Consider the following 13171-nt stretch of genomic DNA (forward strand, 5'->3'; position numbering starts at 1 on the left):
TATGTATAGTATGTGCAGCAACATCCAATTTATATAGGCAGGAAAACACAATACAAGCTGTAATGCAGTTGGAACTCTGATGTCACGATTTAAGATGGTATGGCAATCTCATTGCAGCACAATGCCAAAAAACTACCAGCATGTCCTGGCCTTTGTGTTTGCCATTCATGAGATCAACAAGGATGCTGACTTACTACCCAACACCACGATGAGATCCAAGATTTATGAGAATTCATTTAATGCAAGACAAGCCTGTGCAAACACTCTGAATCTTCTCTTTATGGGACAAGGGGATCCCCTCAATTACAAATGTGGCAGGGAAGAGAAATTAATGGCTGTTATTGGTGGTCTCACCTCCCCAAACTCCATCCAGATGACCAATGTCTTTAATACCTACAGGATACCACAGGTATGTGTTTAAAAGTACATGGAAGCAACCACGATGAGAGTGGCTCCAGCTACTTGTGTCCCATGTTGAAAGTGTGACAGGCAAAAGTTTCTCCTCAGCCCACTGAGCACTTCATAGGCTGCACTACCATTTTGTTACCTATGGTGATTCCTGGAAGCAAGAATGCCAGCCCTTAGTGTTTCATCCTATATATGTGGGCTATCAAGGGCTGCTAGTCTGGGTTGCTACCTGCTACCTCCAGTCTCAGAGGCAGTATGTGCACCGGTTGCTCGGGAAGATCTCCAGCAGCGTGCTGTTGCACTCATGTCCTGCTTGTGGGTTTCCTTAGCAGTTGGTTGGCCAGTGTGTGAGCAGAATGCTCAACTAGATGGACCTCGTTCTGATCCATCACGACACTTCTCATGTTCTTATGTATACTCATAAGTAAGGTTAGTCTCATGCAAATTGCTATAGGATGGTAGCTGAAGAATCAAAACTGTGACTGGTTATATCAGAAATGTAAACATCGAGAAAGCCTGTTTCTTCCACAATCTGTTTAGTATTGTGCTGTAACATGAATATTGACATTACCTGATAAGTTTACCTGGAAGTGTAAGACTGGAAATTTAGAGACCATATTTGTTAGAACATCCTATTCAATAAGATCAAGATGTTAACATTGACAGACATTTGGATAGAGTTAGTTCATGTCTGAGAAGAACCGGAGGGGTTTCTCGGATTTTAAAGAGAAATGGTATCTTTCCCATTAGCTCAGCTATGGCTCATTTGATCCAGTACTGAGGGACAAAACCCAGTTCCCTTCTTTCTACCGGATGGTCCCAAAGGAGGATTCTCAATATGTTGGGATTGTTCAGCTACTCAAACATTTTGGATGGAACTGGATTGGCCTGATTGTTTCTGATGATGAGAGTGGAGAAACCTTCCTTCGAACCCTGAGACCAAGGCTCTTGCCGAAGAATATCTGCATTGCTTGGACACACATTCTCCCAGTAGTCTCAACACTTTTACCAGAGAAAATACTTCAAGAAAAATTGATCCCAATTCATTCTATTCTCTCACTAAATGAAATCAATGTGACACTTGTCTATGGAGACAGCCTGTCACTAGAGGGTTTACAATTAGTGTTGTACTGCAATGAATTTGGATTAATGAATGCCATACAAAGGGTGTGGATCACGACAGCTGAATGGGATTACATTGCTGCACTGGGTACAGCCAAATTCTCCACAAAAACCTTCAACGGCACCTTATCATTCACTCTCCATACAAATGTGGTGCCAGGATTTCAGGACTTTGTAGAGAGAATACATCCACATCAGTCAAATATTGATTTAATTCATAATTTCTGGTCCACTGCATTTGAGTGTTCACTCCCACAATATGGACTTCACAGAGAAAGCAAGGAAATCTGCACTGGGGAGGAGAAGCTGGGAAGCCTTGCTGGATCCACCTTTGAAATGGGGCTATCTGGGCAAAGCTATAGTGTCTACAATGCTGTCTATGCTGTTGCACATGCTCTCCATGCCATGTATTTTTCAAGAGCCAAAGATATATCCGGAGGAGATGGAGACCAATGGAACCTCCATAATGTTCAGCCATGGCAGGTAGTTGCAGCCGTTCCTAAATCATAGAATATCGTAAGATACAATGGAATCATTCAAAATGAAAGACAGAAGAAAAGCATCATTATTATAAATGTATCCACCACAGATGGGAATAAAACCTGTTTGGGGACCCAATATCCAAAGCACAACTGAAAAGGAAGATTTCAGCCTCTTCCTGGAGCAGTGACAGAATCTTTGATGGGAAGCTCATGCACCCTTTTTGTCTTACCCCCTTTCAAAGCCATGTAATCCAGAGGTTATCACTATTGAACGATGCCTCCTGTAAAACTGGACTTCCATTCACCCATCCCAAATCTCCCATCACAGTATTTCATTCGGTGACTCTGAGTTCGGACATTATTACAGGTGGAGTCCTCTACCCCCACCTTTTAGCATTCATAATTTGATAAACCTCCATCCTGACCCATCTTGTTCACCTTGTTCTCATACTAAAAAGTCCCAACATATTCATTCACTCCTAAGACGTGAGGTGTTCCAAATTCTTGAACATTTTGGTTGCCAGTGAAACAACAAATACAATGGAACAAGAAAAATGATGGAAACCAGCTAGGCTGTGATTTCATTGAAACATGAGATAGCCATGTAATTTTCAGGGCATACCAGGAAGAAGGAATGGATGCTCATCACATCTGGGCAGACAATATAGAAGACTTAATTTACGAGAAAGGTCCTGGGGCAAAACCCACATTCCCTGACACAGACACATGTCTCTCTAATCCCCATGGGAGTGGACTGACTGTGATGGCTCCTTGGTTGAGGGGAAAACACTGGGCACATGTTCAGATGCTGAAGCCCTCATTTCTTTGTTATTGCTTCATTTGTTCTGAGGCTGAGCCCTGGCATGGGAAACGTGTAATGTGGCATTTCCTTAGTGCCCCCGCCCCAAGAGGAGCAATAGCTCCCCTGTGTCTTATGGTGAAGCTCCCCAGGCCAATCCCTGGATCATCCATTTTCAAGAGGGATCTCAGGTAGGGATGAGCGGATTCCCTACCTGCTGTTCTGGGGGGGAATCTGCCCACGGGGGGAGGCAATCCTCTTTGCCTGGCTCTGCTCTGCAGCAATTCCGTGGATCCAGCCACCGGCTCCGTATCATTGGCGATACGGCTGCCATTGGCATGCTGTATCACTGGCTGAGGGATCTCTGGACGCAAATGGTGTAGTGGACACCATTTGTGGCTGTAAAGCTCTTAGATTAACATAATTGCAGCCATTTCTGTTTTAAGTCTAAGGTTGCTTCCAGATGGAGCGCTCCTATCACTGCCAGTTAAGGACAGTGGAGTAATTCCATGTTTCCCTCCTTAACAGAGGGAAAGATGGAAGAAACAAGATGGGACAAGCGGTGGGAAGCCGTGGGGTGGTGGTGGTGGTGTAGAAATAGAAAGCAACTGTGTCTGCACCCCCTGAAACCTTCTGTGAATGAGGCAGTATGATTGTACGAGAAAAGCTGCCTTGAGAAGTATCTCAAAATTGACAAGTTGGCAACTTCCAAGGAAATAGCCTTAACCATTTCCCAAGAGACTGACCAGCCTGGTACCTGTAAGGAGGGAGGGTAGGTCAAAGTTTCGTAATGAAGAAACAAACAATGACGTGTAAACCCTTTTCTCTGCCAATCCAGCTTCACTCTTTCCTGAGAAGAATCCGCTTTAATAATAGTGCTGGGGAAGAAATAGGTTTTGATGCTAAGGGGGACCTTGTCAGCGGATATGATCTCATAAACCTGGTCACCTTCCCCAATGAATCCTTCCAGAGAATCCAAGTTGGGAGGATGGAGCCTGAGGCTAAGTCAGATAATGGGTTCACCATTAATGGAAGCTCCATTGTATGGAATCATAAGTTTAATCAGGTGAGAATAGCATTTCCACTTTCATCACCAACTTCATCTGTATCGTCGTCAGCATTTTTTTAAAAGCACATTGCAGATACTGCAATCCGGGGTAGTTGATAATTGATCAGAATATGGTAGACATACCCTATTTTTATTTATTGTTTATTTAATGGATTAAAAACAGATAACCAAATTTCTCTATGCATTGTACAAAACATAATCAGCACCAAAATTATTAATCGTTTCCCAATAGAAAAAGTCAATAACATAAAACTAATAAATGCACCAACACATCATAACATATACTAGGAACACAGAAACTGAAATGACTGTAAGGTGTAAAAGAGAAACCCCATCATAGGGACTAAAGTAACAGAATGTACAGAGCAATCCCACGCTCCTTTGGAAAGTGTACCAAAGGCTATTGGATGGGCTGGACTCCCCCTCCTGAGGCCAAGGAGATGCCTATGACCTCAGGGGAAGGATCTGACTTCGGATCCTGCCGTCTTCACCTGTGTCGCATTGCAGTTGCCCAGAACGCACTGCAGCAGCTGATCCTCCATGCTCCAGCAAGATCACCTCCCCCATTGCTCCTGCTGTGCTAGGCTGTTGCTGGCGGGGCTTTGGACAGACAGAGGCATCTTAAACACTCGAAATGCAAAAAGCATTTTGAAAGTCCAGAAGAATAGAAATGTCTTGGCCTGGAGTTGAAGAGGCAGCAATGTGGGTGCCGGTGGACTTCCCTTGGAATGGCGTTTTGGAGCTGGGGGACCCCCACCAACATGTTGCCACCTGCCACAGCAGCTCAGGTATCCAGATACAATGGAGAGAAATTTACTGCAGCTGGGCTAAATGTGCTCCAGAGGCCTTGAAGAAACTTCCTAGCACATTTTTTTTCTGCTGGAGAAAAGAAAATAGACAGGAATAACTGCTTCTTTCTCGATGCTTTCCAGAGTGGTAGCATTCAAGCCCTGATAGGCTTTCCATCCCCTCTATCCCACATTGGCCATTTTTCTTCCTACCCCCTCAGCTTGACTGAATTTACAGCTTAAGACCAATATCTGTACCATTAGAGATGATGCTGGCCATGAGTTGCCCCTTATTTTTCTCTTTTGCTATTTTTTATGTTAACATTAGGAAAAGGCAGAATGAAATTCTCCACAAAATACAAAATTCTACAGAATGTCATACTCACTTCTGAAATGAAATGAAAATATTCTGAAGTCTAATGAAACAATGAATAATGGGATACTGAAGCATGGCTACAGAACGTATTACTTTTGACACGATACCTTGTCCTTCAGGAATCAATAAAGTACCCCACTTTTTAATCCTTATGTTGTTGCATGTATTTATAACAAATTTAGGCTTGATCGGAACACCATCCCTTAATTCCAGCATTTTTAACAATTATGCAAATTGACACACCTAGTTTATCCATTCTCCGTGCATAGACAGTTCTGAATTTTCCTATTCTTACCAATGAACAACTTTGCTGATGTTAATAAAGTAGAAAAAAATGGTTCATCCATTTGATAGGGAAATGGCATGGGATATATTACCTGCCGATCCAGGATCAAGGCAAATATAGAAATCCCATATCACAAAATCCCCAGACAAGGACCAGATCTGTCCAACTGTATACCTGTTTTGAAACTGCACATTCTAGCAGAGAGTTAAAAGATCACCTTAAAGCCAAGAGTGAATATTTGCACGAGGGTAGAAAGAAGCTGAGGCCATCTGGTGGTGGTTGTTGCTGAGATGGCTCTTGAGTGACTCTAGCCAGGGGCTCTGGGCCCCATTGTCTTCCATAAAGAACAAAGAACTAAAACAGTTGGGGTTTCCTCCTTTGGAACTGCTATCTCCCCTTTGTTGAATGCCAGATAATACCTCAGAAACTTTACTATTGCCAATTCCATCAGACCTGTGCTTCCTTGTTTTTACTGTTAGATGCTGCCCAGTTCCACCTGTGTCAAGAGCTGCCACCCTGGCCAGAGCATGTCCATCCAGCAGGGGAAGCAAGTGTGTTGCTACGACTGCACCGAGTGCCCCCAAGGGAGGATTTCCATCCAGATGGGTAAGTGAAGGGACCCAGAATGACCTGGAAAAGAATCTAGAAGTTTTAAATTCGGGTTTAATGTAAGGCCTGGCACTTTTGTCTTTAAGCAAGTATGTGAATTCATTCCTTCACACAGATGACCAAACGAGACAGCATGGATGCTGAAAGAAGAGGAAGCTATACAGTATTTTTGTTTGCTACAACAAGGTATTAGATGAAAGCGACCACTTCAGTGTATTTTAGAAATACTGAGGCTTTGCTTCTTACTTTCAGATGCAGAGCAATGTGAGATGTGTCCTGAAGATCAGTATCCAAACCAGAACCAGAACCAATGTATTCCCAAGGAAATAAGCTACCTATCCTATGAGGAGCCCTTGGGCATTGCTCTGGCATCCTTAGCTCTTCTCCTCTCCGTGATCACAGTTGCTGTGATTGGGAGCTTCAGTCTGCATTGGAACACCCCCATCGTCAAAGCCAACAACTGGAACATCACCTGCAGCCTGCTCTCCTCTCTGCTGCTCTGCTTTCTCTGTTCCTTCTTATTCATTGGGTGGCCTGGGAAGGTGACCTGCCTTCTGAGGCAAACAGTGTTTGGCATCGTCTTCTCCATCTCTGTTGCTTGTGTGTTGGCAAAGACCATCACTGTGGTTTTGGTCTTCATGGCCACCAAGCCTGGGAACAGCATGAGGAAATGGGTAGGGAAGAGACTTGCAGTATCAGTCATCTTTCTCTCTTCTCTGACACAAACTGGCATCTGTGCTGTGTGGTTGGCAACCTCTCCGCCCTTCCCAGAGTTTGACATGCACTCCCAGCTTGACACCATCACAGTTCAGTGCAATGAAGGCTCAGCCCTCATGTTCTACCTTGTCCTGGGCTACATGGGCCTTTTGGCCACCATCAGCTTCTCAGTGGCTTTCTTTGCCAGGAAGTTGCCGGATACTTTCAATGAAGCCAAGCTCATCACTTTCAGCATGTTGGTGTTCTGCAGTGTTTGGGTGTCTTTTGTTCCAACCTACCTGAGCACCAAGGGGAAATTCATGGTGGCTGTAGAGGTCTTCTCCATCTTGGCCTCTAGTTCTGGCTTATTGGGTTGTATCTTTCTTCCCAAATGCTACATTATTTTGCTGAGGCCTGAGCTGAACACCAGAGAGCAATTAGTAAGGAAAAAGAATGGTTAGACTTGAGAGGGGAAGTGATGTCATTCCCAGGAATGGTCGTGCATTAAAACTCTTGCCAAGCTCATCTGGGAGAATGTGGTCTTTCAAACCCTCCTATCCTTAAGCATGTAGGGCTTTCTAGGTAATAAACAGCTCTTTGAATTGTGGACAGAAAGAAACAGACTAGTTGCCCATTGAACTGCTGTTCCAGGAGTCACATGCTCTTGATAAATGCTCCACTTATTTGTCTGACTGCTGTGTTTTTGGCCAGTTGAAGTGTCTGAACACTTTTCAAAGGCAGTCCACAATCAGGTGCATTCCACGCATCGAAGTGCAATTTTTCTAAGGCACATGTCACCAAGGAGAGATTTGGCATCTCCAGGAATAGGCACACTTGGCACTCTAGCTTTAGTTCTGCAAATGCACTCCTGTCCACACCTGAAACCCTGTCATTATTAGGACTGAATTATTATTATTATTATTATTATTATTATTATTATTATTATTAGGAGTAGTAGTATAAATCTTTCTTAGCTGCCTGTCAGGACAGAAGCTTCCCCATCATGGGAAGGCTTCTGCCCTGAAGAAGGCTTCATTAACTTCCACACATCTATAAACTATCTGGGCCCCAAAGTGCTTGAGTTTCCTTCCCAAAGCTTCAAAGTCTGACATGATTTCTTCGTAGCTCCGCTTGGTGGTATCATTTGTTCCCACACGGATGAGAAGAAAGGGATACCTGTCAGTGGGCTTTATGAGTGCAGGCAGCCCTTCAGTGATGTCTCTAATCCGTCCTCCTGGGAGACAGCATACCTGGCAAGTCCACGGGTCTTTGCAACATAAGCTGTGCAACTGCACTACTGTCCATTCCTGAAACCCTCCCTGACATCATGATTTAGATCATCACCATCATCGTCATCAATTTCTTAGCCGCCTTTCAGGACACAAGCCCTCCCAACGTGGTTTACAGCAATAAAACACATAAAATCATTAAGATATTAAAAATGATAAAAACATAAACATCATAAAAAAGCATTACAAACAAATAATAAAAAGAGTAATACAAACAGAAATACCAACCATCAAGCAGCAACAAGAGTGATAAACAGCAACAACAGCAATCATATCAGGCAAAGGCCATGGGAAAATAGTAGGTTACCCTCAAACTGTGAATTGCAGCTTCCCACTTGTTATGGTGACAGCGGATATCTTCTGCACCTTGGTGTTTCTTGCTTGGCTGTTGAGTTGTGTTTCTTTCCCAAAGGCTACTCTGTCATACTGAGAGAAACCTGGAGACTGCGGTTAGCAAGAAATGGAATTGTATCACTTGACTCTTGCGATGTCATTTTTCTCTTCTGCCTTTCCCCTCCCTGCTGTAACTGTAGTGGAAGGACTACTTGAATTGTGTCCTCATTTGATTTTCATTGGCAGAGCATTCTTGGGAAATGAGAGTCATAAGCCTTCCACAAAGTGGGCCATCATGGAATTGCAGGGAATTCAGGGTGTATATGGAGACTTCTCTAGAAATCTGCTACACTATCATTGTTACAATTTTCCTTCTTTTCACTGCTCCGTGACCATCTTCCTAGTTCTCCAGGCTCACTGTCAGGGCGGCATGAGGTATAGGCTGTCTCTGGGCAGCTCAAAGTAGAGGTAGTCCAGACTTGTCATCAAGGTTGACCCAGAAGCTTTTTAAGGCCTTAACGTGCAGTTTTGCATTGATCAATGCATCTCCTTCAGTTGTGTCAATCTTTTCTGAATGGCAAGGAACAGTGGTGGTGGAGGTGGTGGTGGTGGTGGTACCGGTGTCGCTGCAGCGAAGTCATTCGGAGCAGCTGCCCCATGACCATGACAGAGTCTGTGTTCTAGAAGTGTGAGGCCAATGGGTTGACTTCCAAGCCATGTCTGTTTAAAGGATCTCTGGTAGTTGAATCACAAGAGTGCCCTGTCTGAGAATCTCCCAAGAGTGAGAATAGACAGCACTGAACTGGAAGGACTGTTGTGAGGGATGTCTGAAAATATGGCCCTTTGGGGCCTGAGGCATCCCCACTCGACTTATGTTTGTGACCTGAGCCATGGTTTTTCCCGTAATGCAGGAACTTCTTACGGTTTTCTTCCTCTTCTCACCAGTAGAAAGTTGCACAAAATGCAGTCACAATTTGCAGAATTTGTACACAATACAGCTGCAATTGTTTGGTTTGCATAAATTACATCCATAACTTGCTCAAATTAAGTGGATTGGGGATGGAATTTGCACAAATTATGCTAATTACATTCACAATATTCACAACTTTCTATTGACAAGAAAAAAACACCAGAAAAACCACAAACTGGCCTGACGTGATGCTGATCAAGGCAGACCAGCTCACAGGGAAGCCAGCTGAAATCCATGTGTTAGAGCTTCTGAAAGCTCAGCAAACTCCCCCACCCCCGGATTCCTCCGGGTTCCTCCGACATCCCTAACCATTGTTCACACTCATTATATCATCAAAGCAGCTTCTACAATCCTTCTACAATTAGTGGATGATATCAGTACTACTCCCATTATCTTGTTAAGGGTGCAAATGCATCCATAGGTAATGTAGGGAATGTAGTAATAAATTTCAGCATCTATTTGGCCCCCTTATGAATATACAGTGGAAGTGATGAATAGATTTAAGGGATTAGACCAGATAGACAGAGTGCCTGAGGAACTATGGACGGAGGTCCGTAACATTGTTCAGGAGGCAGCAACTAAATCCATCCCAAAGAAAAAGAAATGCAAGAAAGCCAAGTAGCTGTCTGATGAGGCTTTACAAGTAGCTGAGGAAAGAAAGGAAGCGAAAAGGAAGGGAGAAAGGGGAAGATATATCCAACTGAATGCAGAGTTCCAGAGAATAGCAAGGAGAGACAAGAAGGCCTTCTTAAATGAACAATGCAAAGAAATCGAGGGAAACAATAGAATGGGAAAGACTAGAGATCTTTTCAAGAAAATCAGAGATATCAAGGGAATGTTTATTTATTTATTTATTTATTTATTTATTTCATTTCTATACCACCCAATAGCCGAAGCTCTCTGGGCGGTTCACAAAAACTAAAACCAAACAACACACAATAAAACAATTTAAAATATATAGAACATTAAAACCACAATATAACAATACAACCACAATAAAACCTAGCAGCAGTACAGGAGTTTAAAATACAGATTTAAAACAGCAAAGATAAAAATTTAGAAAGCTAAAATGCTAAAATGCCTGGGAAAATAAAAAGGTCTTCACCTGGCGCCGAAAGGAGTACAATGTAGGCGCCAGGCGAACCTCACTAGGGAGCTCATTCCAGAGCCGGGGTGCCACAACAGAAAAAGCCCTCCTCCTAGTAGCCACCTGCCTCACTTCCTTTGGCAGGGGCTCACGGAGAAGGGCCGCTGAGGATGATCTTAAGGTCCGGGCAGGCACATATGGGAGGAGGCGATCCTTCAGGTAACCTGGCCCCAAGCCGTTAAGGGCTTTGAATGTTAACACCAGCACTTTGAATCGGGCCTGGAAATGGACTGGCAGCCAGTGCAGCTGGAAAAGTACTGGCGTAATATGAGCTCGCAGGCCAGTCCCTGTTAACAATCTTGCTGCCCTATTTTGGACCAGCTGAAGTTTCCGGACCGTTTTCAAAGGCAGCCCCACGTATAACGCATTGCAGTAATCCAGACGAGAAGTTATCAGAGCATGGATAACTGTAGCTAGGCTATCTCTGTCCAGATAAGGGCATAGTTGGTATACCAGCCTAAGCTGATAAAAAGTGCTCCGTGCCACTGAGTTCACCTGTGCCTCAAGTGACAGTTCTGGATCCAAGAGCACCCCCAAACTACAAACCTGATCCTTTAGGGGGAGTGCAACCCCCTCCAGAACAGGTTGAATATCACCTAGCCGGGCAGACGAACCACCCACTAACAGTACCTCCGTCTTGTCTGGATTGAGTTTCAGTTTATTAGCCCTCATCCAGTCCATTACCGTGCCCAGGCACTGGTTCAGAACAGCCACTGCCTCACCTGGTTTTGATGAGAAAGAGAGGTAGAGCTGGGTGTCATCCGCATATTGATGGCACCTCAGCCCACACCTCCGGATAACCTCCCCCAGCGGTTTCATGTAGATGTTAAACAGCATGGAGGATAGAATAGAGCCCTGTGGAACCCCATGGCACAATTGCCATGGCACAGAGCAATAATCCCCCAGCACCACCTTCTGGAATCGGCCATCCAAGTAGGAGCGGAACCACTGTAGTGCAGTGCCTCCAACTCCCAGCCCAGACAACCTATCCAGAAGGATACCATGGTCGATGGTATTGAAAGCCGCTGAGAGGTCCAGGAGAATCAACAGGGTCGCACTCCCCCTGTCCCTCTCCCGGCATGCGTTTGGAGCACCTCCTAGAAGGTAATGGGCTGCTAACCCAACTTATATCATTGCCAGCTTCGGAGGGTGTGGTTAGCAGAATTTGCCTCACTGGTTGCTGACCAGGGGCAATGGGTTGGAACAATCACAGGCCCCTCAGTCCACCTTCAAGGTGGACAGGCCAGGGAAAGCTCAGAACACCAACTTGGTGTGCCAGTGTTGAAGCCAGGGTGGCATCACCTTGAGGGTGGCAAAAGCTGATGTCTTCCAGTTTTAGCTGGACCCAGCAGCTAATTCCTGTTGTTAATTTTTCCCCTGATCTTTGAATTGGATATTTATAAGCCCGTGTGTTAATCGGAAAATAAAAGTCAACCAGCTTCTTTTAAAAACTTAGGTTTGCTGTGCTATGCTTCAGCATTAAGTAGCAGAATGGTTAACAAACATTTAGAGTGCTACACGCAGGTCCTAATATTCATTTTGTGTTTTATTGTGCGGCTTCTAACTTACCTCGCATTGCTCCCCCTGGTGACTTTTGAATGGAGACAGTCTTGGAGAGTAGATGACAAATTGTTAGGATTTTCTCTGTGGCAGTTGATGGGAGCTGTTTGGGCTTATATGTATAGCAGGAGTTTTTCTTATTATTCAGCTTCCTGTACTATGCCCAGTGCTATGGCAGTACAGGAGATGTGTCCAATCCTGGCCTTTAAGTAAGATCTAGTCTAGGCTCTTTTGCTCTTCTCTTACCCTACCCATAGGGTATCCTGCTAGAGTAACTATAGTTTTGGCTTCAGCTTCTTCCCAAGCAAAGGCCTCAGCATCCTGTTCAGCTGGAACTGATTCAGGACTACGATCAATTTTTAAACATGAAAGGGACTGCCCAGACTATTGGGGCAGGCTTACTGCACTGGCCTTCTGGGCTAAAGATGAAGGGTGTGGCTGACAACACTGCTGACTTCCTGGTCTGGCAGGTGCTCCAGGGTTGGTCTCGGGGATCCCTGGCACCTCCAGACCCCTTCTGCTGCCAGACATATTGCTGGGTTTACAGGCTCTGTGGCCTTTGGTTACCTCACCACATGAGGCTTGGCAGTTTAGTGATGTGCAATTTCCCCAGCAGGTGGTCTTTATTCCGCTGAGGAAGTCCAAAGCCGACCAGGTCGGGAGTGGGGTTAGCGCGTTGCTGTTCCCAGCCAGGGTGCTGGACCTTTGTCCGGTCACCACCCTGGGGGCCTTTTCTCTAGGTCTGGAGGAGTCTCCCCGGCCCTTTCTTCTGCCTTAGTGACTCCTCTCTCCTGACCAAACATCAATTCTGGGTAGTCACTCTGTGGCCTTGAAGGTGTTGGGCTTGCGCCGTGTCTCTGGGGCTCACATCAGACAATGTGCAGGCTGGCGGCAGGTGGAGCTCCAAGGCGTATTGGGCCTCCACAAGGCCCCTGTTGGGCCTTTTCGGACATGAGGACGCTGGGTTCACATGTTTGTCTCTTGTTCTTTCAGATGTCCGGGTGCGATGGAACCGGTATGCGTGCTCATCTGGGGGCACAGCATGGTTCTCTGGGCTAGTCAGAGTCCCTCCTCAAGTGGCGGAGCCTAGTTGGGGCTCAGCCGGTGTGCCACCATCCAGTGGCTGTGCAGACGTGGCATGTGTTGGTGCGCCTCCTGTTCACGTTCTTCCAGCAAGGGCTGGTGAAGGTTCCCCCGCAGATTCTGGTTCTGCACATGGGGGGAACGATTTATGCCT

At 45.2% G+C, this 13171-nt stretch overlaps 2 protein-coding genes across 2 annotated transcripts in view; one reads left to right on the plus strand and one right to left on the minus strand.

The window, feature by feature from the left end:
• The first annotated feature begins 1221 nt into the window (after nucleotides 1-1221).
• Nucleotides 1222-7096, plus strand: LOC146342299 (vomeronasal type-2 receptor 26-like). The gene is made up of 4 exons (XM_084808489.1): nucleotides 1222-2013; nucleotides 3650-3877; nucleotides 5810-5936; nucleotides 6192-7096. The coding sequence occupies exons 1-4, from the start codon at nucleotides 1222-1224 to the stop codon at nucleotides 7094-7096; spliced, it is 2052 nt and encodes a 683-aa protein (XP_084664615.1).
• Nucleotides 7097-8233: 1137 nt separating this feature from the next.
• LOC146342300 (vomeronasal type-2 receptor 116-like) overlaps nucleotides 8234-13171 on the minus strand; it is a 40459-nt gene continuing 35521 nt past the window's right edge. The window contains exons 9-10 of the mRNA XM_084807790.1: nucleotides 12803-12963; nucleotides 8234-8368 (exon numbers count right to left, since the gene is read on the minus strand). Of these exons, the coding sequence (XP_084663916.1) occupies nucleotides 8234-8368; nucleotides 12803-12963 (296 nt within the window). The remainder of the gene's footprint in view (nucleotides 8369-12802; nucleotides 12964-13171) is intronic.

The sequence above is a fragment of the Heloderma suspectum genome, chromosome 6 (genome assembly GCF_057233095.1).
Source record: "Heloderma suspectum isolate Gila_16-S chromosome 6, 16-S_ref, whole genome shotgun sequence".
NCBI classification, from domain to species: domain Eukaryota; kingdom Metazoa; phylum Chordata; class Lepidosauria; order Squamata; family Helodermatidae; genus Heloderma; species Heloderma suspectum.

Bases quoted from the DNA above. Each gene is read 5' to 3' on its own strand.
- LOC146342299 (XM_084808489.1), top strand. From the start codon at position 1,222: ATGGTCCCAAAGGAGGATTCTCAATATGTTGGGATTGTTCAGCTACTC. The intron at 3,878-5,809 runs GTGAGAATAGCA...TTTTACTGTTAG, and splicing joins GGAATCATAAGTTTAATCAG to ATGCTGCCCAGTTCCACCTG. The intron at 5,937-6,191 runs GTAAGTGAAGGG...TCTTACTTTCAG, and splicing joins GAGGATTTCCATCCAGATGG to ATGCAGAGCAATGTGAGATG.